The following is a 26,670-nucleotide window of genomic DNA, read 5'->3' as shown; positions in this document are numbered from 1 at the left end:
GGAATACATAATAAACCTTATGCTTCACACATGGAAATTCTTCAACAAGCTGTATTTAGAGAACACATACCGGGAAGGGGGCATAGGCAGATCTGCCTTGTTACCAAATCATGTAGCATATAGCTTAGTAGCCGGGACGAAAATCTAAAGTGGTTGACATGTTACAGTGTATGTCTTTCAAGTATTAAAGTTATCAAGGGTGCATTTTTATTCGAATTAAGTGATTGATGTTAAGAGGTTGTATGCAAGGCGTTGTATATACTAGCACTTGAGGCATAACGGTTATTTATACTCCTCGAAAAGAGCAGTATTATGACGAAAAGGTCTCCTACTAAAGCTTGTCAATAAGAGTTTGTCATGAAAGAGTTCATCATACAAGGCTTTATCATGCGAGAGTCCGTGATAGAAGGCTTTGTCAATATAGAGCTTGTCATGTTGGTGAAGCTTGGGCGTAGGGCGATTTTGGACTCTTGTTTTCGGTATCTTTAGGCCTCGCGCATGGACACGTAAAAATGGCCATGTGTCGGTGTCGTCCCTGCTCCTCTACCAATCAAACATATTGCATGGAGAACGACTCCTTACTTTGGACTTGGGCAAAATGCCTCAAATCTTGGTGCCTGCGGAAAGATTTATGAGCCGTATAGTGAAAGGAAATATCAGTTATTATATTAATAACCACACATTCGACGTCGTATTCCTGCACTTGCCTGTAATAGGACCTTGACCCTCTCTTTAAAGTCCTCACTATGCCTAATTTAGTTTTCCCTTTACTTTGCCAGTTTATATTTATTGGGAGCTTACAGAAGTAGCAGGCCGTCTCAACATCTCCACGAACTACTTTGCCCACTCTCGTTGTTATATTATTAACATTGCTTTTCCATAGTGCAGTACCCAGCTGGAATCCTCTGTACATTGCAAAACCACCGGACCTACCTAGTCTTACTAGTCTCTTTCAGAAAATTCGCCACACAAGACATTGTTATGCGTACCACTGCCGTTAACTGGGGGTCATACAGCGTTACTGGTGCTCCTCAAAATCAGTCCTACCACCCACCTCCAGGTTTTATTCCCGCCTCGAGAGGTTTAGCAAAAAGCAACTATGGAAGTCTTGTTAGCAGCGAAAATTCGGCAATCTAGCTCCAGTTAGTATATGCGCCTTTGCATTAATAATTTTCGTCCTCGCTGCCTCTCACCTTTACAGTAAAAATACCAAGGGACCTAATATAACTGTCTCCCTAGCGCTCACGTACGACGGCCTGGTTCAACTATTTGTCACGAAAAAAGAACGCTCTCTAATTGAATAGCAACTATACCCCCTTATATTTCGTAAACACTATTGGCTCGCATGTGGTAAGTAGCATTCCCTTCCCCCTGAGTTTGTTTAGAAAACTATTACACTAGGAAGTTTGCCTCTAGTAATATGTTAAGGGCTACCGCTTTATGTTTCTATGGCGGCTTTTGGATTTTATATGGCACTCTTTAGACCCCTAGTTGGGGTATCATTCAACCAATTGCATTAAATGCAGGAAATTTCGCCAGTCTAGGATTATCCTTAACCGGGTGGTTGATCTTACTACACTCCTTCTATGCACACTTCTGCCAATGCTTGTATCCTTCCCGCTCTTTTCCACTCCAAATACAGTACATCGACTCTTCTCTTGCGAGGCTCATGCGAACCATGCGAATTATCCAAATACCGCTTCTGCTTTCAGAAGATTGGCAGCATAATTGGTTCTGTCACTGTCTTTCTTGCTTGGTATGCCGCTTTAGCTAATCTTCAGGATAGCAGGTTCGTTGTATTATACTCCATTCAGGCCTGTTTTATACAGCGAAAATCCTCTACTAACCAACTTGCGGCGAATCCTTTTTCGAGGTTCCTGTCGTCTCCTTCGTGGTCGGACGAAGCTCGTATCGTTTAAACTGCGAACCTCAAAACAGTTCATTGCTTTTTTTATGTTTTCATGTCAAATTTTCTCGAGTTTAGGTACAATAATAAAGGACATTCCCGTCAGGAAATCGGTCATCCTAGAACGTGGTGGCTCCAACACTTTACTTGGACCGCAAGTCCAATCTTCCCTATCACAGCTGCCGCTCAAACGCTATAGGCCACCAAAGGGCTGGCATGAGACACAATAGCAGCGACAAGTTCTCACACTGTCACATGAGAGCTACAATCACGGATCGTACAGTTGAATGCTCCCGCTGTCTTCTTGTATAAATAGAGTTCTTTGTTATTTAACTCTTGAGGAAAATCACGGACCTTGATACCAAAGACTGTTATTAAAGATGAATTGAATTAGTACTCCAAGCCCTCTTATACTGAGTCCTTGATACAGCTGACCGCTTACAATGGAGAAGATCAGACGGCCATCAAGGTCGTTATCAAGGCAAGATGGAATATCTTGGCGATTCCGAGGGCTATGGGAACTCAACTACCACCACGTAGTTGGAAGGGCTCCGTCAAAGGCGTGACAAGAAATTACAAAATATAAATCCATGCGGACGCAGATCAGGTACGCACAGTCTTTTCAGTGAACCCAGTCCTCTAGCAGTGGGTCTACATAAATGGCACATCAAGAATTGATGCAAAATTCCAACATGGTCAATTGACACCAGAAAACTAGTGCTGATCTCTTAAACCCCAATGCATCATATGGGATAATCGCATGTCTTCACCCAAGTCGATCATACACGTGGGATTATTGGATACGTATGATACTAGTATAAGGAAATGCTTAATCAGGAGACTCCATTTATAGCGGCTTCATGAAGTACATAAGCTGGCTATTTGTCGTAGAGTTCCAAATCGCTGTTAGCACCTGGAATATCGATGCCTCACTATACTAGGCTAGGCCCAAGGGTGACTGGTTGAGAGATGACGCCGCTATACCCCCCTGCTATCTGCGACTCTAGCCTTTCAAGAGGTGACCAGGCGACGATGAGAGGAATTCTCGAGCTAATCGAAAGTGTACCAGGTAGATTGTACATAAGAAATGGTGAACAAATTCGCCAAACCGCTCCAGCTTGTGATTCGCTGGGTATTGGAATACAGTCGTAATAAGGGCCGCCATGTATGTTTATGTAGCTTTTACTTTGTAGGATGTCATATCATGTTCTTTATCTGAATATTGAGGATTGTATGCCTGCATCTTCGGATAAAGATAGGGCCATCCCGACACGAGAAGCCGGAGTAATAGCAGTGCGCGGCTGTTTCAGTATTGAGCGCGAGTGCCCTACTCATGCCAGGGTCTGGGTGGGCATAGAGACAAGTACAGATTGCCTTGCATGCAAGATTTTGCTACTGTGATGGTCGCTCGGCCTGTTTCACATCTACACCAACGTAACCTTTGTCCTGCGAACCCTCTCCGTTTCCCATATAGATAGCGCTTTGTTCGCATCCAAATGCGCAACGCCACATCTCACAAACGTTCCATCGACGAGTTCCCGCAACAGCATGATTATTCTGTCCTTTCCCTCTCCACAATTTCCAAGTAGCAAGTAGTAGTACTCGTCGCCGACGAACCTGCCTGCTTGCTCATCATCATCGTCAGATACTCCAGAGTCTAGCATCACCGTCATGGTGGAAATCACAGCCAGTGGTATGTCTGATGCTTTGATCACCTGGCCAGACAATTCCAGAGCTCCTCCAATGACATGGCCAAAGGGGGCAGTCGTGTCCGCTAATTCTACGGACCAGCGTAGGAGTTCAACTCTTTCACCGCTGCCAGCATCTGCTTCAATACCGATCTGTGCGACAGGGAACAGAGTAGTGAGCCAAGACCACGTCGGTCTCCTGAAGGAAGAATCATGTGCTTGCCTTGGCACAGTCCTGTCCGTCCGGAACCACGCAAGACTTTTGGCCATGTTGTTCTTCCACAGCCCGGCAATGTATGTGTCGCCCGATGCTATCTGAAGCTCCTCTGCGATGCCGCCTATGGCACGGAAGTTGTCCACATCCAGGCTCAGTTTCCGCCTGGAATACTCCGACATTATGTGTGGCCAGTGGCCCAAAGGAGACTGCGTGCTTGGCAGCTGAATGCCGAATATGATGGAAGGCAGTCGTCGCATGCCTTCGGGTTTGTAGAGGTTATGTGACCCGACGACGGGCTGGAATGGCTTTGCTTGGCACTTCCAGATTACGTCCTTGGAGCCGTAGTATAAAATTCGCGGAGAGAGAAGGGATTCTTGAAGCGTCCAGCCCCGGGAATCGACAGGTTCTTCAGGCTCATCGGGAGTGTTTGCGTGGACCCAGAGTGTTCCAACATGCAGCCCCGTATTGCGAGTAGGATCAATGGCATTTACTGGAAAGGCGATGCTCTTGACTGACTTGTCCCTGATGAACCCTTCATTCACGCCGGATGCGCTCGCAGCAACAATTGTCACGGCAGAATTCTTATATATCCGCGCCATGTCCTTGATTTGAGTCGTCTTGTCGTCCTCGTCGTCTTGCAGGATGCATACAGCATCTACCCAAAGATATCGTATCCCAAGTCTTCGGGTGATGGTGATGGCATCTAAGATGGTACCAGGCGCGGTAGACCAATCTATTAGGGAAGGGTCCTGCATCACGGACGTTGTAGTTTTAAACACATGTGGAGGTTTGCCCCAGCAATAACTCAGCGCAGTGTACCGGCCATACCGGGGAACATTGCCGTTGTTAACGAGGCCAATATTCATCGGCGTCCCCGGACAGTCAACGTCAATAACGCGAAGGGGTAGGAGATGTTCCACGTCCGGGGGGCAAGCGGACGAGTGATGAGTTGTGCATTCTTTCAGCAGTCGCATATATCCCTCAACCATGTCATCACTGACAGTGGATATCGACAAAGGTTGCGGTTTGAAGGAGAGAATCACAGGGTTACCTAAATCTCGTCAAGCCAGGAAGTGCAGAAACTCCAGCATTGCCGTTGACTTACCTGCCGATTCCACCAGGCAAATCTGGACAGGCTCGGCAGCATTTGTAAATGCTCCAAACACAATAGGCCTGTCCATGTAGAAGCCAACCTTTGTTCGAAGTACATGAAAGTCACACACTTGTCCCTGGTATACCCAGTTTACAATGATGGCCTCCAGAAGCACAACTGGCGCCTTGAGACCATGATTGTCGTATTGGGCCGTTTGACTCACCTGGCTCCGTACCAATGCTCTGACGGTGTCGTCTAGTTGCAGACGTTTGGCAGCTTGGCCGGGGATGCGACTGTACAAGTGGCCAGTCAATACCATGTCCAATACTGTGCTGCAGAACATGCAACCTCCCGCAGCGGCTTGTCGAACCTGCGGGACTGTGCTGTGGTGGTAGCCCTGTGATGAAATCAAGGCAGACAAACCCGCCGCTGAGCCCGTCATGTCCGCGCACACCTGGCAAAGGTGAGGCGGCAAGGCTTCTGTACCAGCATGGAACATTGATTGAAGCTGGACCATGACAGACGGATCGGACTGCGCGTGCTCCGACATGGTTATTGGACGTTCAGCGAAACAGACAACGGTGCAAAACTGCGGGCTCCTGAGATGTCACAATCACTCCGCTGTCTTGAACATTGAATCAACCACGACAAGGATCAGGGGAAGAAATGCAAGCCCTGTCCCGGTCATACCCCGTGTTCCACCACGGGGCTGACAGGACAAATATAAAACAAGTTTTTTCTGACATGCTTCTAGTAATATTGCACTCGTTTAAGCTATATGGAGAGCAAGGCATACCTCTGCCAACGTGGCCTTCGATCCGGAATACCTTCGACAATGTTTGGCCAAGTCTCGGGCATACACGAGCAAAACGCCAATGCAGTTTGAGGCAGGAGTTGCCAATGCGAAATCCACTACGAGTCTTTAGCCTTTCAACGAGTGAAGATGGCAAACCCCAACACGGAAACTCACGCTATGCGGCACTAGATTTAAGCACGTGGCATTTATCACCACATGTGCAGCATTGCCGACATGCACTCGTCCTAGCACGACCTCTGCCCACAAAACTGCTTCGGCCACCGTCGACCTGCGGGCGCTGAGCCTGTCTGGGATTTCTACCAAAACTAGTCCAACACAAGGGCGTTTTGGTGGTGTTCCCATTGGCTCGGCCCCAAGACAAAAGTCTGCATGGCATTGCGACAGAAGCGTTTGAGATGGCGACTTTGGCATACCCCGCGCCGAAGATCGAATAGCAAGGGCATTTGGTCATGGGATATATAAGTCCAAGCTGCAAGTACGAACCCTGATGGAGCTCGCTATCGAGAAATACATTTGGGTGCAATTAATTTACGCTTGACAGCCATCGTCTGAAACCATGCCTGCCAGTACGGAATTCGAGGCAGCTAACCAGCGATACGCGGCAACTTTTGACAAGGGAACCTTGCCCTTGCCGCCCAGTCGGTAAGCAGGCTCTTTTTTTTTTGGCATTGGTCAACAGAGAAAACCTATTTTTGACCCTCAATAGCAAGGTCGCCGTCGTCGCATGCATGGATGCGCGACTCGATCCAGCCAAAGCCCTCGGCCTCTCTGAAGGCGACGCCCACGTAATCCGGAATGCGGGAGGTCGTACCATCGATGCGCTTCGCTCGGTCGTCATTTCGCAGCAGCTGCTAGGGACCCGGGAGATTGTCATCGTCCATCATGTAAGGGCCTCCAAATGCTGCCGCCCACGGTCCATGTCCTGACGGTGTTGAAAAACAAAAAAAAAATAGACTGACTGCGGCATGCTCACGTTTTCAGACGAGCAACTGCGCGCCAAGGTTCGGAAGGACCTGGGCGAGGATGTAGACCACATCTCGTTCCTCCCATTTGGCGATGTGAAGCAGAGTGTTTTGGACGATATTCAGGTGCTGAAGAAGAGTCCTCTCGTGCTGGACGTGCCCATCTCGGGATACATTTGCGACGTTGCCAGCGGCAAGATTGAACGGGTTGATAATTAGGTGCGGTGGCATCTCTGCGCAGGCGCAGGCGAATTCCTTTGTGCGAGACCTCAATGTGCAACTTTTCGTCCATTCTCAATCATGTAGTATTTAGTAATTCGTGCATGGTCTACCAACACTCTTGCGTGAAAAATTGCTAAATAGGCGCTGCCATATTGGCCAAAACAATCCTGTAGCCGTCCGCGTCTTCAAAAGTCGTTCCGCATTTATCCCAGTACGGGTTGAAGCTGGCCACAGGGCTGAACCCGCTCCTCTCCATGCTCGAAACAGCGGCACGATATGGCTCCGAGTCCGCGAGGTAGAAAACGAGGAGGTTGTCCTGCGTCGGGGCCGTCCCCGCCTCATGTCCCGTCTTGCTCGTGAACTCCAGATGGTACGCGGCGTTTCTGTGTCCCAGCATGACCCCGTTGAAACCGTCGTGTCCCTTGAAGCGCAGCAGAACTTGGAAGCCCAGCCCGTCGCAGTAGAAGGGCAGCAGCGCGTCCACGTTATCAGTCGGCCTGGCTACGCGGAGATGCGCAGTAGCGAGTGCCATGGTTTTGTTTTTTTGTGCGGCAGCCCGAGAGAGCGATGGCGTGGTCACGTCCTGCTTCCGAATCGATTTTTTGTCCTTTTTTTTTCAGCTTCGCTTCTGGATGAAGAGACATGTTTGACTTCCAAGAGAGTCTAGAAACAGCGAGTGATTCCTATAAATAGGCGGGGTGAGATTTGGTCTCCCGAGTTCAGCTCTTCGGGTATTCGGAAGAGCACAAGAAAGCTAGTTTACGCCGAACGCAGCCACCAGACCCCTTAGGATAAGCCTTGCGCGTAAAAGTAGTCTCTTAGTTACACCCGAAAAAAAAAAAAAGGCTGGCAGAGTGTTCAGATCCCGCGCCGCCGGCATTCCGCAGTCAATTCCACAAACCATAACTTGTCAATCTCTGCGTTCTTACACACGTGCGATCGTAAATCCTCCGGATCATCAAATTCGTAACCAACTTGACTCTTTTACACGACGAATCGTGCCCCGTGTCAAGTCATTTTCGCAGCAATGGCCAACCTAAGCAAAAGCGCCCACAATGGACATGCCGAGTGCTACAGAGTCACACCCCAGTTAGCCTTGTTGGAATACATGACGGGTAGTTCGCATTGTTTACGTACCTCCGAGGAGAACCCAAGCAAATGCCTTGGCCTTTTCCTTTCCGCGCATGAGCTGGTTTGCTTCTTGGGACAAGAAGTCCTCGGCCAGCAAGTCGACGAGCGCAGCGTAGATCAACAACCCGGAGGAACTGTGCCCGATTAGTCCAACCGCGTAAGCCGGAAATATTCGCGCCAACGAGAAGCTTACATTGCATTGAATACTCCAACGATAATCAAACCAAAGGCACTGTCGGGGTCGTAGGTGTTTCTCGTCATGAGACCGATGGCTTGTCCGATTGGTGCAGTAGTTCCGAATGCCAACACCAACAACCACGGTCTGATGCTGGTTTTGGGGTATGGTACGGCTGCGATTCGGGAGCCCAGACCGAGACCTTCAAACAGCTGGTGAAACGAGATGGCGACGAGAAGAATGACGAAACCCTCTATTGTGATGGATACCGTCATGCCCACGAAAACAGAGTGAAATAAGATACCTCCCTCAAGCAAGGTGATGTTGGTAGACATTTTCTTCAAGAGGGTCTGGTCCACGGCCTCCTCGCCTTCCACGGCATATTCCGTGATTGTGACTTGGGCCTTCTCTTCGTCTACGGCATTGAGACTGTCCTTGGGGGATTGGAGTGCATCCATAATCTCCGTGTGCTGTCGAACATATTGCTCATAAAAGGCGACGAACCAGGCAGGCATTGTCGACAGCCTGCGGCCCCTCTCGTAGTCGTCGTAATTGTGAAGAGTCCGATCATCAAACGACTTCTCACCCAACGACTTCCTGTCGTAGTCCGACACGGGTGACTTCTGGTCCGACGCCATGGCGGGGTTCTGGTGAACAATTGCCTGGCCAGAGACAGCCGCCGGATGGTGCGCGTGTTGCTGTCCCCTCGAGTGTGCCTGTGGCCGACCCGCGCCATGTTGATGATGATCAGTAAGACCGGCCCCCGTTGGCCCGCCGTGGGAGTGTCCGCCCGTCTTGGAGTTAAGCCACATTTCGATAACAAAAAGAACAAACAGAGAGCCCATCATGATGACGCCGGGCAGAGGAGGATAGTCCTTGGTGAACAAGTCGGGGAGACAGGGATCTCCCAAGCTCTGGAATGCCGTGGGCAGTAACTGGCTTTACTGTTAGCAACATGTCCATGCGCTGGGTTCCAATCTTGTGCGAAATGTCTTCTCACATGAACAAATGCTGTTGCTATAAGAACACCTGTGCCGAAATGTTTGCAGGCAAAAAACACCTTGGGGGGAATCTTGAGCCATTTGATTTTTTTGGCCGCCACGGGGAAGCCGCATCCTAGGGCGCTATTAGATACAGCAAGATACTGGACTTGTAGTTGGGGATAATTACCGAGACACGACATGAACAGAACCACGACTGCAGACGGCAATGTTAGTTGATTGAGTGTACGAATGGGCTTGGATGCGAGAGCGAGTGGTAGTACATACAGAGGCCAACCACATGAAGAGGCAAGTCGTATTCGTCTTGTCCCCCTCCCTCCTTGTTGCCGCACTGAGGCTTCACGTCTTCCATGGTGACCACGAATCGCCAGTATGCGCGGATACCATTCAGTGTTTTCTTAATCTAGCTGCGAGGTCGGACGGCAGGGGGGGATGATTGTATTAACATCCACAGGCCGTGTTCTCTCGGGTAGACGCCTCACAGACGGAGAAACAAATACAGAGCGTTGATGGTCCAGCCACCAAGACTCAAAACGACGAATGCTACTCAATTTATGAGCACGAACATGAAGAAACGTCCCCAGCTAGAGTAATAGCCGGTAATTAAAAGGAAATGCGGTGTGCTCGCATGTGGAGGCTCACGGCCTCGACTCGTTTATCAGTCTCCGTCTGATGCGCATCTCGTCTGCAACTCCTATTCCAACTTTAGCATGAGGCATGACTGATAAGATGCGTAACAGACTCGACCACACCAGACCACAGCGTGTGCCATGATGTTAGCAAGCAAGGACCCTGAGCGGAGGTTTGCCTGCGGCAACGGCTGACGCCACCTGATTTAGACGGCGAGATAGACTTTGCCGTTGCCGATGGGGCAGATGTGCGATTCCACGGACCACCGGCGGCGGTCACTTGGTAGTATTGCAAAGGGACTCGGAGACGCTTTGGCTTCAAAATGTTCTCCGCGTACGTCAGACCCCGTACATGACAAATGGTTGTCAAGTTCTTGCCTCGGGGGTCATGACACGACCGTGCGCTCCCTGACTAGTCTGAGCGGTAGTACGACGTTCCGATTGCGCCTGAAACCGGCCGAGTCCAGCTACGAGAGGGCCGACGTTGACTCGCGACAGGCTGGAAGCTCTTGGTGAGAGACGCTGGTGTTGTCGCAGCTTCTTTGACGGCCAGCAAAACCAGTTTGATCTTCATGAAACTCCAATGCGGGCTTCGCTTGTTGCGACAGATTTCACCAGCCTCCATCCATTGACCTCACAATCCCAGAAAGGACAAGGCCGAGAATCTGGATTCGATCCAGATCCCCGGCTTCTTGGCTACATGTCCTGGACAATCGCGGCAGTTGGCCATCAGCCCGCCGAGGTTGCATGCAGTCAATCCATGTACATATCCACTGCGCGGTTAAACGGCAAACGCCAACCTTGTCGTTTGGCTACCGTGTTGGATAATACGCACATGATCATTTAAGATTTCGCGGTTCGCACCTTCAACACCACGCAATCGGGGTTGTTTGGTCTTTGTGCATATGCGAACATGCAGAACAGAGTTGCAGAGCAGGTAGCTGATCGTCATCAACTTACTCACAAGACCATCTCTTGAGTAGTTGTCTGCAGGCCTTCTCCAAATATATGTATCAAGGGTTACACTCATTCCGGATCAACTCTGCGCATGGTGGACTACCAACGGCATATACCAAAATCGCCCATCGGAATGGCATGCTAGATGTGCTCATTACCGAGCTTTATGCGACTCGTCTTATCAAAAAATCTTCCAAGTGCCGGATCTTGACATCAGGGTCGTGTATATCGCAATGCATCGGCAAAGTCCGGGTGGTGGTGGTCTGAATGGATGCAAACTCAAAAACAAAAGCCGAATGGACGCCGAAATCCCGCCCAGCGCTGTTCTCGCTGCTAATTCCTAAATCGAACTTTGTCATGAGGGCGGCTTATCAGATCTCCAATCAAAACATGAAAAGAAGAAGAAAATTCTCGTGGGGGGAGGCCGAGGGAGATGCATTTGCTGCTTTCGTTTCATCCGAGTGTCAGCCTACCCCAGGTGCACATCCTTTGGCAAGCTGATGGGATAACCTTGTTCTGTTTCCTCTGACGGCAAGAATGAGCCAGCTTTACTCAACGGTGCCTTCCATCCCAAGACGTCGTCTACTGACTGTGGGAGATCAAAACAGCCACGTTGTTACAGAAGACGTTACGGACATATGATCCTCGCTTCTCCGTTATGCTTCGGCTGCAAAGCACAAAAGGAGCTGCGGATTACGTAGAGAAACAGGAATATGATAAACTTCCAAATCATACCATGTAAGGGGCCAATTTGGCATTTGCGACGAATGTGAAACGTGCCTACATATGCCAACACGTATGATGAGAGTCGAATTGACAGCACAACACAACAACCTTGGTGTATATCTACCGCTCTCGGCGCCGACTACTAAAGACGAAAATTAGAGTTCATCTCTTTTCGTAATCCCTAACTTCATCACACACGTAGACTACATGCTTATGGCTGAATGGCGCCATGACATGTTCGGGCAAGGAGCCTTGGCACCGTTTTACACCGCAATGACGCCACACTCAGTATGACGGCAACGGCACAAGATTGAAAAGTCTCAGTGGCAGGCCTTGCCGTACTTCTTCAGCCGGAGGTAATTGTAGGGTAGAGGCGCGAGGAATCCCGCGGCCATGGCCACAGCACCGGCGACCCAAAAGGCGGGCGAATCGATGGCAATCTGACCCCCGGTGAGGTGGTAGTCGACGGCATTCTCTGCCAACTCCATGGTCATCATCGATATCATGCTCATGCCGGCGGCGGTTTTCACGGCAACCGGCCAGGACATGCCGTCGCGACCTTTGCGAAGTAGAACCGTTTCGAGGGCAAGCGAGGTGGTTATGCCGCTCGCCACTGCACAGACACGGAACGCGGGTCAACCGAGGTAATACAATGGCGCAACTGCACAGAGAGAGATTTTTTTTTGCTTCTCCCGAGCGTAAAACGGGGTTTTTCTGGTGGAGATTCAACGTACTAGAGATGGCCATGATGGCCCCCATGCCAAGGTCCGGTTGGGATGCTTGGAGATACCACATTGCCGAAAAGTCTCCTGCCGTGCACCCGACCAAGCACCGCAACGTGTTGACGGAGGCTCGGCGCCACGCAGGCTTGGAAAGCCAGAAGTCCAATGTGAATGGCGAACCTAGATTTGGCTTGGACGTTACACCGCAGGCGTTGCGGTTGGTGTAGTTCTTGCCTCCGCTGTTTTGGCAGGCCATGCGGAGTTGCAACGGTTTGCCGCAAAGGACCGACCTGGCCCGACATGGTGAGAACCGGTTCATCCACATTCTCTGCTTTCGAAAATCATGAGACGTATCGCAGTTGCCGCTACCCCGACTACAGGAAGCTGTGCGCCATTCGGGCTGCCAGATTGATAAGTAAATAGGTTTTCATTTGCGCAAAAGGCGCGAAATTGCCGCTGCTTGGCTAATGGAGAATTTCAATTCCTCAGGCAACCAAGAGTCATTACTAAACTCGTGCGCACAAACAGCGCATGTTGCGTCGTGGTAGTCTTGATAGCACTTGAATATGCAAAAAAAAAAAAAAAAAAAAAAAAAAAAAAAAAAAAAAAAAACCACGAACCATGGGGTTTTCCCTCTTCATTCATCACCAGCAATGGTATGCCGACGTCGTATCGAAAACGCAGCCTGAGAGTCCCCCGTTTCGTATGATCCACAGAGCCGCGCCTTGTTAATATTCCCCAGTCGTCATCCCATCTAGAGACCAGACACAATCAATGACGCGGCTCGTAACGGTCTCGACTAATTCGAATTCCTGGTGCTGCAGCAGCTGATGTTAGAAACGACTTGTCACACCATGACACTTCGTGACGCCGTGCGTGAGGGCTCTGAAGAGGCCGAGTTTCCAGATGTTGTCACACTTCTGTTGACAAATAACCCTGGTCAAGGCGCTCCCCACAATATTCTGGCCTGATTAAGGCCTTGAACTCGAAGGCAGGCATTGACCAGACTTGACGTCTTCATCTGACTTCAGCTGCAGTTCAGCCGCCCCGTCACTCCCGCCATGGCCACGGTCACAGGCATGATGAGGAACGAGGACGGCGGTGCCTATTACACTTGACGCAATCAAGTGTCAGAAAGACATTGTCGGTACAGTACGCACTTTCATGGCATTACCTTTTTTTCTTCTTTTCTTTTTTTTCTTTTTTTTTTTTGCCCAGAAACTACGTCCTGTTTTCGTAATGAGACGGCAGCTAATGTTACATGACATGAAACAGGATACACCGGACATTATGGTGTTTCACTTCAAAACATCAAATCAGCCAACATCTCCCCTTCCAAACCCCAGGTTTAAGGGGGCGATTCCCCAGCTTCTTTCTTACACCAGACAATCCCTGTCCTACTCCGTGCTCCAACTGGCCTCCACATAGTTACAACATCGTAAATCGTCATCATCCATCACAGCCTTCAACTTCGCCTCAACCACCTTGCTAGGTTCGTCCCAAGACAAATCCGCCAATGAAGACGCTGCTCATCAGAACAATCGCAAACGCATTCACCCCCGCACGAACAGCATCAGAGGCACATGTTTTGTTCCGCGTCTTAATGTCCCGGCGGTGGCATAAGTTGGCGCTTAACGAAGTTGATGTGCAGGAGGAACTGGCAGACAGGCAGCACTTGTACAAACTGCTAGAAGAAGTCGATACGCAGCGTTCGGTGGACGAGCAATAGTACGAGTACAGACTGCTCCCATATGTGCAGCACGTGGCGGAGGAGGGGATACAAGCGTCACCGCAGACCTTTTCCGGTGACAGGCAGTTGGTTGTAGAGCTGAATAAGGTGCTGCATGATCCCGAGCCTGAGCCAGAACCAGATCCCGAACTAGACGAAGAGCCAGAATCAGAACCGCTGCTGCTGCTGCTATCACCGCCACTATGGCCGCCTTTACCACCTTTGGGACCTGGGTGCTCGAGCGACCATGTCGAACCGACTCGAGCCGATCGAGTTGTCGGATCTCGCCGCTGTACCTGCGGTTAATGTATTTTCTCAATGGCGAGACTGGTGTTGAGCCCAAGACCAACCGAGAGAGTATGCCCATCCCGAAACACCAAGTGCTTGGCCGAGAGCCAAGCACCATTGCCAAGATAAACAGGCTCTTCATTGTACGGAGATGTATCCCGGTCATGGCAAGACAGACCGATCACAAATTCTCAAGAGCAAATGAACAACAAGAAGTGTGACGTGACTATTTGCTTCCCGATGGACAAACGGTCTCTTTTAAATTCTTACCGCTTCCCATCGCTATCATCCTGTTGCGAAAATCTCTTCGCCCTCACGTCGTGGACCATTTGGGCTTGCGAGTTATGCTCATGCAGCCCTGTCAGCCTAATCCAGGATGTGAAATTTAGCTTATAATTAGAGCTGTACCGTTATACCGCGATGGCGTTGTGCGGCTGAGGTTGAGTCGCCCAGACATACCCTGTGATCCTGTCATGACGGGATCTCATCCCGGCCAGGGCTGATGGCGGTTCAGCCGCCACATTGGCTTCCGTGCTGGTTTTCTTCCACTCAAAAACAATCGTGGCGTTAATCCGTAGTATGGAGTCGAAGTGCACGGCGACGACCTGAATATTTTGTGTGCTGGTTTTGCGTTAATGCTGGACGCACCATCGACTCGCATCCTGTTGAGTCCACATAGAGGAGCTGTCGTTAGTGTAAGGGGGAAAACACGCGCAAGATACGTGGACGCTCTTTTTTTGTGTGACAGGTGCCATGTTCCGATAAGGGCTCGCTAGCATAGCCCGGAACGAACCCGTCTCTAGAAAGAGAGGTTCTCATCTTTTTAGATAGCTACGTTAGTCTGTACTTGATTGAGTGAGAGCCTACTAACTCCCTGGCTAAGTAATTTAAAGCGACTGCTTTTGGCGCGCCTCCATGGTCGTTGCGATGGTGTCCTTTACCCGACCGTTGTCATCGAGGCGTATACGAAGACCTACCGCACAGGCGCATCAGTACAATGTGATTGGTGCTGTTGAAAATAAGTGCGCTAAACATGAGTCGTTCGTCCGATGCCAAGTCCGACTTGCTGGCAATCACTGACCTAAATCCCGTCTCGGGGACGGGCGATTGTAGTTTTCAATGCCTGGGCCACATCTGGTATTTGGCGATGGTTTAACCAGCCTCTAAAAGTTACCACAATATAAAAATGGAAAAATATGCTTCATAGCCTAGCATGTTCCTGTTCCACATAGGAGACAACTCGTAGAGCTAAAGCCATGATTAGGCAAAGCAGATCAAAAAGTTGACCGAGTGAGTGAATACGGAACGTGAGGCAGATTCCGCTTTATCTCTTTGATTTAATATATAATATAGGCATGGCTAGTGTGTCTGACGCATCGCGATGCTTCATGGTGAATACAGTGTTACTAGATGCCCTGCATTTAGCCCCTTTTTTTTTGAAATCTCTTTGATCAATCGAATTGATATGATATTGGCATCATTATGCCTCTAATTAGTTCAAGAAAAATAATTACTCCTCGGCAATTAGTTGATATTCTGTTCATAGTATTACGTTTATGGTATCGCGTTTGTTGATGCCACCAAGCTCGCCGCAGGCGGCCCCCTGGCAGGGTCCCCGAAGGGCCTCGAAAAGGCCAGGCCCTTGAAAGGAATAAATTGCCGGCTCTAGATCTCTTCGCTTTGCCTATCCTTGAAGTAACTTGCTCGTTGACATTGGGGTCTCGTACGATATCATGACGAAAGCCGAAAGCAGCATATTTACGTGTTACTGACGACACGATTCTTGAGCTTTGACTGTACGCAGTTCAATAAGCCGCGCTAAAGGGTGTCGAGTCTCTGGAATTGAGGGAGCTTCTGACATCGTGATGGAACCGACGTGCCTATTCAATGAATATCCCCATTTACGAATATTATGTAAACAGCTTCAGCTAGGGGTTTCCTTGGGAGTCATCTTTTCTTCTTGTGAGCAATTGTATTATACGAGTCGCATTAGACCGTGTCACGACGTTTTCGGGTTTCATCGTTTGGTCATTGAGCAAAAAGATCCCGTAATAGCTGCGCTTGGCCGAATACCAAAACACGAGGCACCCTTTTATTGAATAAACACGGACTGAGCCCATTACACGATAGATACGAAGACTGGAATCCAAAGCAAACATTTTAACAGATTACATTCTCGTGGACCCTGCTTCACTCAAAACAGGCAACTTAAACTGCAATATTGGCCAATCCCCAGTCTCCTTCCTAGTTACACTCATTTTTACTTTTTCCCAGGGTTTTGTGCTTTCCCCGGTAGTGGTTGCGCAAACCGGGTGTTGACAAATAAGTGACTTAACAACTATAACTTGATTACATTTTGCGTGTTTACTGCGGCATATCATGACCTTTTTCGTCGTGCCGAAACGAATACCACATCAGTATCGCGTAAGTGGCGGCGAGCCTTGCGCGGCAGGAGCCGAAAACTTGGTCTCAACAAATACTTTGTGCATGTTTTCCTCCTTGTTGTCAAACATGTAATAGACTTTATCGAGGTCCTCAAGTCGAACCCGGTGAGAGACCATTTGCAGCGGATCGAGGTCCTTGTTTTGAATTGCTGCTAGGAGGTCTTTCCAGTACATGTGAACAGGGGCTTGACCATTCCCGATAAATCGGATGCCGCGCTGCATCAGAGATCCAATATTAAAGTGGTTTGTCTAGGTCCGTCAGCCCAAGTCTCTGTAATAGCAGAAGGGGGGGGGGGGGGGGGTTGAAAAGAGAGGAGACCAAAAAACGTACGTATCCAACATAAACACCAGTAATACCACATCGCCCAAACGAATGAACACTCTCAATCATCTCATTCACAATCTCACTAGTGTCTGTTTCCGCGCCCGTAGCTATTTCCAACCAGTGCAGCCAGCCCTTGGCGTACTCTCCAGCTGCACACTCGAGCGCCACATCTGGGCCGCGGTTGTCGCATAATTCCTTGAGTTGGCTGACTACGGTTTTGGAGTTTGTGATGCCGCTTGATACTGTTTTGAAATCAATTACTTCAACTTGAGAGGTGTACTTTTGAGGGATCCGGGTCTTGATAGATGACAGACGCGGCTCCGTATCAACAAAGATGATTTTCTTGGCGCCACTGTCAAGAGCAAATACACCAGCCATATGGCCGACGGGACCGGCGCCAAATATGGCTACGCTGTCTCCTTTTTGGACGCCGGTATCTTTGACACAATGGTAGGACGTGGCCAGGACATCAGAGAGATATAGACCTGCTCCTCATTTCAGTTTACTTTCACAAACTAGGTCATGGGGGTGTTGGACTCACCTTTCTCGTCGGGAACATCGTCTGGCAGCTCGAGAAGATTCACGTCTCCAAACGGCACGCGCACATACTCTGCCTGCCCGCCTGCAAACCCCCCCGTAAGGTGCGAATAGCCAAACATACCCGCGGTTCTGCCCCCGTACATGGCGTTGATCATGGCATTGGCATTCGTCTTTTCACATTGCGAAGACTGCCCCTTCTTGCAGTAGAAACAGTCGCCACATGCAATCTGGAACGAAGCCACATATCGCTTGCCAACTCGCACATTGTGCACCTGTCGGCCGACGAGCTCGGCGACGCCGCAGAATTCGTGGCCGAGAATGTCCCCCTTGAAGAGCTGCAGGATCGAGCCGTGCAGGAGGTGAAGATCGGAGCCGCATACTGTGCTGCCCGTCACTTTGAGGATGACGTCTCGGTCTTCGACGATTTTTGGCTTGGGGACCTGGGCTGTGGCATTCTTGTCAGGCTGATTACTTCCCCAAAGTCGGGTGGTTGATGGATGTACCGATTTCGACTTTATTCTTGCCCATCCACACCAAGGCATTCATTCGGTCACTTTCACCCGCGTCCGGGAAATTGGACACGTCCTGGGCGGTGATGGCATTGTCATCGTGGCCAATGACTTTTTCGACAACATGAGCAGCTTGAGGTGCGGCCATTTTGAAGTGTTTGATGTCAATGTTATTAAAGTGAAAGGTTCTGTAGAAGTATGGGAATTGATTTCGTTCTTGATTATACGACTTTGATGAGATTAAAAACGGGATGCAATTCCATCTGAAGGTATGAAACATGACGCCTATATACTGCGGCGCACTTGTCGATGATGGAAGGGTGACGCGCTCTCTGGTCGCCATCGTGTGGTGTCGTCATTGGCTTTTCCGCCACCGCTGGATGAGCAGGCAATTGAGAGTGAACCACCGAGAGAATGGAGCGCAAGTTGCCCTTTGATGTTTCACTCCGCTACTTTAGACTCTGAGTTTTCTACTTCATTCGACCTTTCGAAATGTTTGTGCAGGCACTGCGTCAGGTAAGGCCCAGTGAATTAACACCATGTCACTGGTCGTACGCAAAAGAATCGCAATGAACTGCGCTATACACTATAAATATACATATATCAATGCGTTATATTAGCTTATACTATCGGAAATAAACGCTTACTTCACTTTTCAATCAAGCAATTTAAAGCAAGTTTCTTTAGCGCGCCTGCGTCGTCATCGTGATGTTTTTTTTAATTACTATCATTTGGAGGCTCGTACCTGAGGAATCTATCAAGATAAGCGGTTCACGTAGAAAAAATGTGTTTATTTAAAACGAGAATAGCTAACTGTACCATCATGTATAATTCCACATGCATGCATGTCATCAAGGGTCTCTAAAAGTTATCTAGAAGCCTTGAGAACTGTTCAAGCGGAAATATTCTTGCACTTCAATATTGTCGCAAGCCTCGAAAAGGCAAATTCCGGGGATCCAAACAGTCCTCTTAAGTATGGACTATTATACCTACAGAAGCACTAAACCCTGGAGCATAACATTTTGGCACGGTCGTGATTCACTGAAGTAAACTCTGTACCTCGTCGAATGGAGGTTGATTCTATTAAACAATCACAAACTTATGAGGAGAATACGCAGCATCCCTTGTCCGGAGATGAAATCATCCTTCATCATGCCGTGACAATAACATTCACCAACTAATCGAAACTCATCGCCTTGGCTGCGCAAAACAAATGGGACATTCCCTCCTACAAGGATAGTGATGGCATCGCCGACCAAGGTGTCATCCGGAACAAGCGCCAAGTGCCAATTTTCTGTTACGGCAAGCTTTCGTTCGTCCAGTGCACACGCTGTTTATGGAACATGTTACGCTCGGGCATTTCCCTGCCAGCCTCGACTTGACTTCGCCATTCAAAGGACTGGGCCTCGGGATGGAACTGCGTTTGGGCCCATTCTGCGTCTTTGTGCATTCGGCCTTGCTGTGCTTGGCCCCCATTTAGAACAGTATCGGCGATGAGTGTCCGGGCGGATGAGTCGAAACAGGAGTCCTGCGACCAATGTTGTAAATTGTTGATGGTCGCCAGGTCTAGGTTCCAAGATAGCCATGCGAGGACCTCCGTAGGAGGTTGGCCACGAATTCGCTCTAGAGATCGGGATGAAGAGGGCCGTCGTAAACTTCACTGGAAATGGCGACTTTTTCGATAACCAAGCCCTGGACTTTCAAAGCACAGCCATCGCTCGGGGGATTCTCAAATGTTCCAGGTCAAGTCCCGGTCTTTCGAAGCACAGTACGTCTAATCGGAGCTATATTTTAGTGTAGCAAGATAGCCAGAATTTGTCCGGGGGTAGATACGCTCTCTCTTTGTAACCTTTTGTACTGATTGCGGGTATCCGAGGACGACGAGTGCAAATTGTATCGTGAAGTCCGGCAACCACGAAGGCAAACCAGTCACCCGATGTTGCGAGGTATTTCATGCTAGGCATAACACATCAAGCCGCCGACTTTTCTCAACGAGCCGCTTTGAGTGGCCCATCTCGATCAATAGTTCAAGAAGACTGAATCTGCGCTCCTTGACAGAATTCTGCAGGTCGAATATCCGAGGAAGCGCTTCGGTAATCTGAGGCTCATGGGCTTTTCTGCTTGTATCAGTAGTCCTAAGGTGCCGGTCAAGCTCTTCCCAATCCCAGAGCCCGGTATTGTTGAACAGAACCGAAACAGCTTTGGCAACCGCAACTTCTTGCAAGGTCCCTAAACGGCCGCACCATGGCCGCGGAATGTCCTCCATGAATCTCAAATCACTTTCGAACTGTCGACTGTTAAATATCAGGCTGGCCATCTACATGCTCAACTCCGAATTCTGTTCCATCTGTGCTCCCGCAGCGGTGGTGTCAGTAAAACTCGTTATTAGCCTGTAAGAAGCCATGAATGAATGAATATGTTCGCCATCGACTTCCCCGAGGAATATGCTTGTTCGTTCGGCTTGCTGCAGTGATTCCATCGCGGCATAGAGCTTTCATTGCAGCCTTGCAATTTGCAGTCACTTTCAATATCGACGTATACGTTCCAGATGCAACGGTCGTGCTAACTCAGATGGAGTCTACAAGGTCAATCATCCCCATGTATACGGTAGCGCTCTATACGCTGGTTTGTCAGCCAGATTGACGTGAAAAATATTACAGTTTACGTCTGCCTTATCTGAAGTTTTGGGAAGTGACAAGATGCGAAGGATTCTTATCTCGGATTCTCGAAGCGGTGTGTATTTATATGGAATGGATATTTTGTGCAGTATCTCGATAAGAACGACAAGAAAACGATGAGAGTGCAGGAGAACTAGGATGAATAGCTTTGAAATAAAGGCATTCTCTTTAGGAGACAAAAAGTGGAGAAACCGACGGGAATTTACCTCATCTTCAGCGATGACGGACAAGAGTTTGGCAAGTATGCACATGCATGGCGCTCCCTACAGCTCATGAAGAGGGCGGTTCTGCCGAAGCAGCGTCTAAATCAACTCCGACTTTGACCAGAGACAGTTGTTAAGAGTACCACATCACCTCATAGGGCCAAGTCAAAAAATGCCGAAGCTTCAGAGGTGATAAAAGGCGCTTGCCGTCATATTAGAGGCGAGATGCTATACGAAACCGCGTATATCCCACTCATTGGCGTCATTTGCTTCCCAGTCCGCTACCTGTCACCTATAAAACCGGCTGGAGCACAAAGGACCAACTCAGCAAGGGGCCAAGTACGATTTTGCTCTGCGACACGAGGGTTGGCTTCACCAGCTACAGCCACAGGACGTAACCGCCAATTTATTGGCCAATTACCAAGTATTGCAGCAGCGTTATTGACACCAGTTGACACGTCCCCGTGGCCAGCGCCCATCAATTATCCACGGCAAGCATAAATCTGTCTGGACCGACAGTCCCATGCACCAGTGACCCTTCTCACGCAGGACCCTACGGTGCCAACGGCAAGCAAAAGCGTGGTATAGACTTCTTAGAACTCGCGAATGTAAGGTTTACCGCCATAGGAAATTCGAATTCGTCTACACGTTTGACGATCCGCCTCCTCCTCAGACCGCGGCGGAGAAAGAGGCCAAAATGCAGAAGAGGGCGCCACCGGCAGATAAAGTCATCATAACTCAGCGCGGCCATAGTGTGTTAATCAACTCGCCCTTGGAGAAACTTCTCAATGAAAGAGGCATCAAGTCTCTTTTAACTGCAGGGATGCAAACGGACGTAGCCGTCAGCACTGCCGTCCGCATGGCACATAACTCCCGCGCTGGTGGGGAGATAGGGCGGCAGGGAAACGTTGCGGATGCGCCAGGCGCGCCGATTTGGAGAGATGGGAAGGGCATGTACGTGAAAGAACAGGACCCTGATCCTGTTCAGGGCGAGGAGTCCGTGGATGGATTTCTTGTGGATATGACACGGATTGTGCTGATTGGAGACGCGACCGAACGTTTGGAAAGGCTAGGGTTCACGCCAAAGTCGTTCATGAAGTGCATATTGAGAAATTAAAGGAGTTTGCTGAAGTAAGAACAACGAAAGGAGTATTGATTGGGCGCTTTGCAGTGAGATGCTGCAAATGGCAATGATGCTCTCTCCTGTTGGTTAGCCTCGCATTCGCTGAACACGTTTACTTGCCTTGCTTGGAAAGTAGTTGGGCGACATTTAAGGCCAAGGAATATGCCATCTGAAACGACAAGTCCTCATGGAATCTGTACATATCGGTCAAGTCCCTGCTCTCTGTTCCAACCGGAGATGCGTCGAGGCGACCGTATACCATCACGCCGCGGAAATAGGAAGCGGTTGCGAGAACATATATTATCGTAGGGCAGCAGTAACCGGGTGAAATTGTCACTTGGTGCTGACTACCTGCAGGAGAACCGAAACGTTGGAGACTGAATACCTGTCAGGCTATTGCTGCCAATCTTCCAACTCCTCAATTCACCCCAACTCGAGTCCCGCAATAGCTCCTTTTGCCGCTCATCAGTCATTTCGCTGAACTCTGAAGGAATAGGCAGAACAATGCGACGCAAGCAAGTGTAGCGCGATGAGGCTGGACTTGCAAGCTCTAGTTTTATCGCGTTTATATTAGAGTCGTCCTTATGCCATTCCCGTTCCTCACGGCCACTTAGCTCAAGCAACTCAGGGCTTAAAGGAAGCGCACTCAGGATTTTCTTAGCCTGTGATTTCGAGAACCCCATCAAGAGGACCCATGGGAGACATAATTTCTTAAGTTTACTCAAGCGCGAAATTCAATCCAGCGATCCCCCGCACTCCAGCGGAGGACGGTCGTAATCCCCGACCGATATCCTGGGGCGTGTCATGGCACCAATAGTCAAGTCGGTGAGCGTATCACCAACTTCAGTCAATGCTTTTGCTGCCGCGTCGAGGTCAAACACGCCTTTACTGACCTCCTCGTCAAGATCTGGCTGGTAAGACCAGTGCCAATGCAGCCTTTGGAGTCCTTTTAGAACCGAGAGGACGGGGCCGATGCGTGACTCGCGCAGCCGGTAGATATCTAATGACAATATCGATCAGGGGGCTGGCGGATGCGAACAAGGCCAGGTAAATTCTACCGGGTTGCCTATAGATACTGATAGGTTCTGGATGCTCGGGAGATAAAACAGTGGAAGAACATGGGTCGCGCGTTGATGTGGTGCCATTCTTTAGACCTAAACTCGGACTCGACGAGGCGTAGGTTTTCATATGCGGGTAATTTATAGCTTTTGGATGGCTCGCAAAGAGCGCATTGAAATATCTATCACTCCCCAGAGACGGCTTTGAACGGTGAAGTTGGGCCCAAGATGAAGCGACGTACCATGGCGAGAAGCAGTGCCACGATAGCGTCGACGGAGCCACATCGTAACTCGTCTATCCAAAGCTTGGTGAAGGGTAGTCTGGTAGATGCTATGACCTTTGATGCCTTGCTGAGCAGGGCACGCTAATGGGGACCACGGGCGGCTCCCTGAGTTCGGGCCTATCTTCAAACCCATTTCCCACAAGGCGTAGGTTGCGGATGAAGCCGGAGAGCTCGCGTCGCTTGAGAAGGCTTCTAAGTAGCAGTATGACAGGCGGCGTGCGATCCCAAGTCCAGGTTACCTCAACGGTCGAGTAGATAAGAGGCAGGGCTATGGTGCGGATAGATTTGTTGACCCTACTGATAGGGAGCAGGTCAGTCAAGGATAGCAAGTCCAAGAGAGACAAAAGAAGCTCATTTGGCCAGCGTTTGAGCGGCGTCACCGCCATCTTTTGACTCCTCTCTTGGAAGAGGCGGATGGTGCTGCCTCACTCGATGGGGCTCTGCGTCGATTGATGAGATTGAAGACAGAGAGACAAGGTCCCCAGGCAGGCACTGGGGAGAGCCGATGAGTCACCCTTTCCGCGTTAGATCAAGGAGCGAGCACGACGAGTAGAAAACATGGGCCCTTGAGGAGGTGGATGTGGTTTATATGTAGGCACACGGATATATGTCGCTGGTTGAACGCAGTTCACCAACTCGTTAGCATTGATGGCATAACATACAAGAGCTAACCCTTCCGAGGCGTAGTCTTGCCTCCATATGTAATCAGACTTGACTTTTATGCGGCATCTACCGGTCTATGCCTGCTAGTGTAACAAGCCCACGCTTAAAGGAATTGCTTTCAACCGTCTGGTGCCACTTGACGGTTTTAGGACACGTCTCCAGCAATATGGGGCTGTGTAGTGGCACGTGGCACTCAGACAAGGTTGAGGATTGATACCATCAGTGTTGGTTTCAAATACCGTTGTATCATGGGGGTCCCAGTAAATCTCGGGTCCAGCCTATGCAGCGAATCATTCTACTATAAAACCGAACATATATGAGATATATATAATAATTCTTTACCGCTTACTTCATTTCTGCATAAAAATACCCCGGCTAAACCTGAGGCTGGACCTGAGATTTACTCTGTGGCCCCCTTGTCGCAAGCTGAGTTTTGTAGTAATAGTTGAATTCATAACTCGATACCCTCAATATTACTCTCGGCAATTGAGACCATTTCGCAAATTTCCATGCCATTCAGCTCGTTGCATAGAACAACTCTTAGTGTATGATCAAGCCCGCAAAGGTTTCTGTCTCTAAACTCTCTTCTTGCCGTTACGTAGGCCAGGTCATCGAAGCCTGGTTCGAGTCATGCAAGTGGTTCGCGAAGCTGGTAATTACGTCGTTACATCTTGATACGTTTACGAATGATATGAGATCTCGCCCTCTCGCAGGCCCCATGGTCCCAAAATACTATGCGGCAGCATGATGCTGTTTTTTCTTGAGCAAGAATTGTGCAGCTAGACGAGTATTTATATCCAAGCTTCTCGCCTTGAGATTTTCCAAAAGGGACAAAGCAGTCAATATCCAACACGGACAACTCTACTCTCCTTCTAACATTCCATTTTTGGGGTTTATAACACTCTCGTTACTTGCATTACCGCTTTCCGACCAACTGCTATCGGCCATGGTCAACATAATGCTCTGAACAGCACTGTCCTTGTCTGCCGCAGCTGTGCACAGCTCTGTTTTTCCCCGGCAAGATACGGGTGACGTCGACTTGGCTGCAGTCATCCGCAACTCTCCTCTCGTTCAACGTCATCTCAGGAGCACCAAGCGTCATCTGGGCAAGGTGTTTCCTTACTCAGAGGGTCTGATGGAAACTTCCAAAGACGCCATTGATGTAAGCAAGTTAAAGCAATCCGATCGTAAATGCTTATATGTGCGCAACTCTGTCAAAACAAAGGGATTACAATCGTTTCTCGATGTCAACCCCAATTCCGATGCTCCTGATTGGGTCACCGATGACAAGGAACAGAAGGTCTAAATCAGCACATCTAAGGCAAAGATTAACAGTGAGAGGCTCGGATGGAACAAGAAAGAGTCGACGGAAATTGGCGCCTCGGTCACGGCTGGAGTATCGGGCGGAATTGGCGCTTTCTCGGCCTCTCTCTCCGCGACTGCGCAACGACCAGGCCTCGTCTGTTACTTGCGCTAGCCTATTATTTCTCAACTAAATATATCAACCCCCACGTCTCTAAGTCAAAACCTCACCGCGTTCTCTGGTCTTCGGTCGCGGACCACCTACATGTGCAGATATCAAGACAGACCAATCCATATTGGGACTACAAGAATCATGAGGAGATCAGTAAAACTGTTCACAAACGCCACGGATGTTGTGCGGCTCGAGAAAGTCCGGTGGCAAATGCATGTCCACATCCCATCATGCTTATACAAGGCGTGGCTAGTCACTACCCTGTATCTTTTACGTCATGGCAGTAAACAAATCACACAAACGAACAAGCTGAACAGTACTGTTACGTGAGGTTGGATTGCGTAAGAACCAGTGCAGAAAGTAGTGATACGTTGTAGTTGCAATTGAATCTCTTGTGTCAACACCACCAACATGGTTCGTCAAAGCCGACGCCTGCGACAAGCTGAAGTCCTGCCACCAGCACAACGAGCGATCGGACTAACTCGAAATAAAATACTGCACCTCCGATCATCTTTTTTGTACACCCTTCTCTGAGTAAAGAAAGTTTCATCAACTCTTATTACTCTCCTGGGACTTTCCCAAACAGATTGGCCCCTTTGGGGGGCTGCACACAGTCGGCACTTACAAAGACAGACACATTCCGAGACACAGCACTGCGCATAACCAATGGCGGTTCAGGAATATTTCGGGGCGCCCGAGACAGTCTGTCTTCGGGCTGGATGCCCAACAGTATTGTCACATTGTTGTACTTTGGAAAGACCGAAACCATCACTCTCGTCACATATCAACCTTGGCAAACATGGATCCCAGGCCTACGATCGTCAAATTGCAGAAAAAGCTGAAAATTGAGCGTTTGAGTGTCTTAGGGCCGGGCCATCAACCGAACCGCTATGACTGCGTGGAAGGGAGCATAATAAAGAGGGCTAGACCAGGGCAATGGCAATGTTATCAGACTTTTCGAACTTGTTTTTCGTTATACGAAGCAGAACGCTGGAAAGGGCTGATCACTTGGATTCTTCGAACTTCATCAATGTAGCAGAGAGCGTGAGAATAGAAAGAGTTCATATACTCCGTATACCGCAGTCACTCTCGTTTGGATCGTGCTG

The 26,670-nt window shown here is 49.3% G+C and overlaps 8 protein-coding genes across 8 annotated transcripts; 3 read left to right on the top strand and 5 right to left on the bottom strand.

Annotated features, from left to right (window-relative positions):
* Positions 1-3,236: 3,236 nt before the first annotated feature.
* J3458_016885 (uncharacterized protein) lies at positions 3,237-5,454 on the bottom strand (the record flags this gene model as incomplete). Its single annotated transcript, XM_066121052.1, has 2 exons — positions 3,237-4,862; positions 4,917-5,454. 2 exons carry the CDS (start codon positions 5,452-5,454, stop codon positions 3,331-3,333), a joined length of 2,070 nt encoding a protein of 689 aa, XP_065973985.1. The 3' UTR covers positions 3,237-3,330.
* A 931-nt stretch (positions 5,455-6,385) lies between these two features.
* On the top strand, positions 6,386-7,006 carry J3458_016884 (uncharacterized protein). Its single transcript, XM_007815697.2, has 2 exons — positions 6,386-6,605; positions 6,675-7,006. The coding sequence occupies exons 1-2, from the start codon at positions 6,450-6,452 to the stop codon at positions 6,900-6,902; spliced, it is 384 nt and encodes a 127-aa protein (XP_007813888.2). The 5' UTR covers positions 6,386-6,449; the 3' UTR covers positions 6,903-7,006.
* A 32-nt stretch (positions 7,007-7,038) lies between these two features.
* J3458_016883 (uncharacterized protein) lies at positions 7,039-7,437 on the bottom strand (the record flags this gene model as incomplete). The annotated part of the gene is made up of 1 exon (XM_007815698.2): positions 7,039-7,437. The coding sequence occupies one exon, from the start codon at positions 7,435-7,437 to the stop codon at positions 7,039-7,041; it is 399 nt and encodes a 132-aa protein (XP_007813889.1).
* Positions 7,438-7,941: 504 nt separating this feature from the next.
* J3458_016882 (uncharacterized protein) lies at positions 7,942-9,564 on the bottom strand (the record flags this gene model as incomplete). The annotated part of the gene is made up of 6 exons (XM_066121051.1): positions 7,942-7,976; positions 8,043-8,170; positions 8,230-9,146; positions 9,212-9,327; positions 9,382-9,408; positions 9,480-9,564. The coding sequence occupies 6 exons, from the start codon at positions 9,562-9,564 to the stop codon at positions 7,942-7,944; spliced, it is 1,308 nt and encodes a 435-aa protein (XP_065973984.1).
* Positions 9,565-11,844: 2,280 nt separating this feature from the next.
* On the bottom strand, positions 11,845-13,090 carry J3458_016881 (uncharacterized protein; the record flags this gene model as incomplete). The annotated part of the gene is made up of 3 exons (XM_007815700.2): positions 12,867-13,090; positions 12,259-12,646; positions 11,845-12,137 (listed from the first exon to the last, which is right to left on the bottom strand). Exons 1-3 carry the CDS (start codon positions 12,885-12,887, stop codon positions 11,845-11,847), a joined length of 702 nt encoding a protein of 233 aa, XP_007813891.2. The 5' UTR covers positions 12,888-13,090.
* A 1,088-nt stretch (positions 13,091-14,178) lies between these two features.
* Positions 14,179-14,484, top strand: J3458_016880 (uncharacterized protein; the record flags this gene model as incomplete). The annotated part of the gene is made up of 1 exon (XM_066121050.1): positions 14,179-14,484. One exon carries the CDS (start codon positions 14,179-14,181, stop codon positions 14,482-14,484), a length of 306 nt encoding a protein of 101 aa, XP_065973983.1.
* A 2,193-nt stretch (positions 14,485-16,677) lies between these two features.
* J3458_016879 (uncharacterized protein) lies at positions 16,678-18,229 on the bottom strand (the record flags this gene model as incomplete). The annotated part of the gene is made up of 4 exons (XM_066121049.1): positions 16,678-16,956; positions 17,039-17,517; positions 17,574-18,017; positions 18,076-18,229. 4 exons carry the CDS (start codon positions 18,227-18,229, stop codon positions 16,678-16,680), a joined length of 1,356 nt encoding a protein of 451 aa, XP_065973982.1.
* A 3,430-nt stretch (positions 18,230-21,659) lies between these two features.
* Positions 21,660-22,079, top strand: J3458_016878 (uncharacterized protein; the record flags this gene model as incomplete). The annotated part of the gene is made up of 1 exon (XM_066121048.1): positions 21,660-22,079. One exon carries the CDS (start codon positions 21,660-21,662, stop codon positions 22,077-22,079), a length of 420 nt encoding a protein of 139 aa, XP_065973981.1.
* Between the last annotated feature and the right edge of the window lie 4,591 nt (positions 22,080-26,670).

Source organism: Metarhizium acridum (genome assembly GCF_019434415.1).
Source record: "Metarhizium acridum strain ARSEF 324 chromosome Unknown scaffold_405, whole genome shotgun sequence".
Taxonomy (NCBI): domain Eukaryota; kingdom Fungi; phylum Ascomycota; class Sordariomycetes; order Hypocreales; family Clavicipitaceae; genus Metarhizium; species Metarhizium acridum.
The sequence above is the reverse complement of the archived record's forward strand: the minus strand, read 5'-3'. Positions and strand labels throughout refer to the sequence as shown.

What these genes read in the sequence shown, in the direction of transcription:
- J3458_016884 (XM_007815697.2), top strand. Translation starts at nt 6,450, where the DNA reads ATGGATGCGCGACTCGATCCAGCCAAAGCCCTCGGCCTCTCTGAAGGC. An exon ending in AGATTGTCATCGTCCATCAT is followed by an intron (nt 6,606 to 6,674) that starts GTAAGGGCCTCC and finishes AAAAAAAAATAG; the next exon opens with ACTGACTGCGGCATGCTCAC.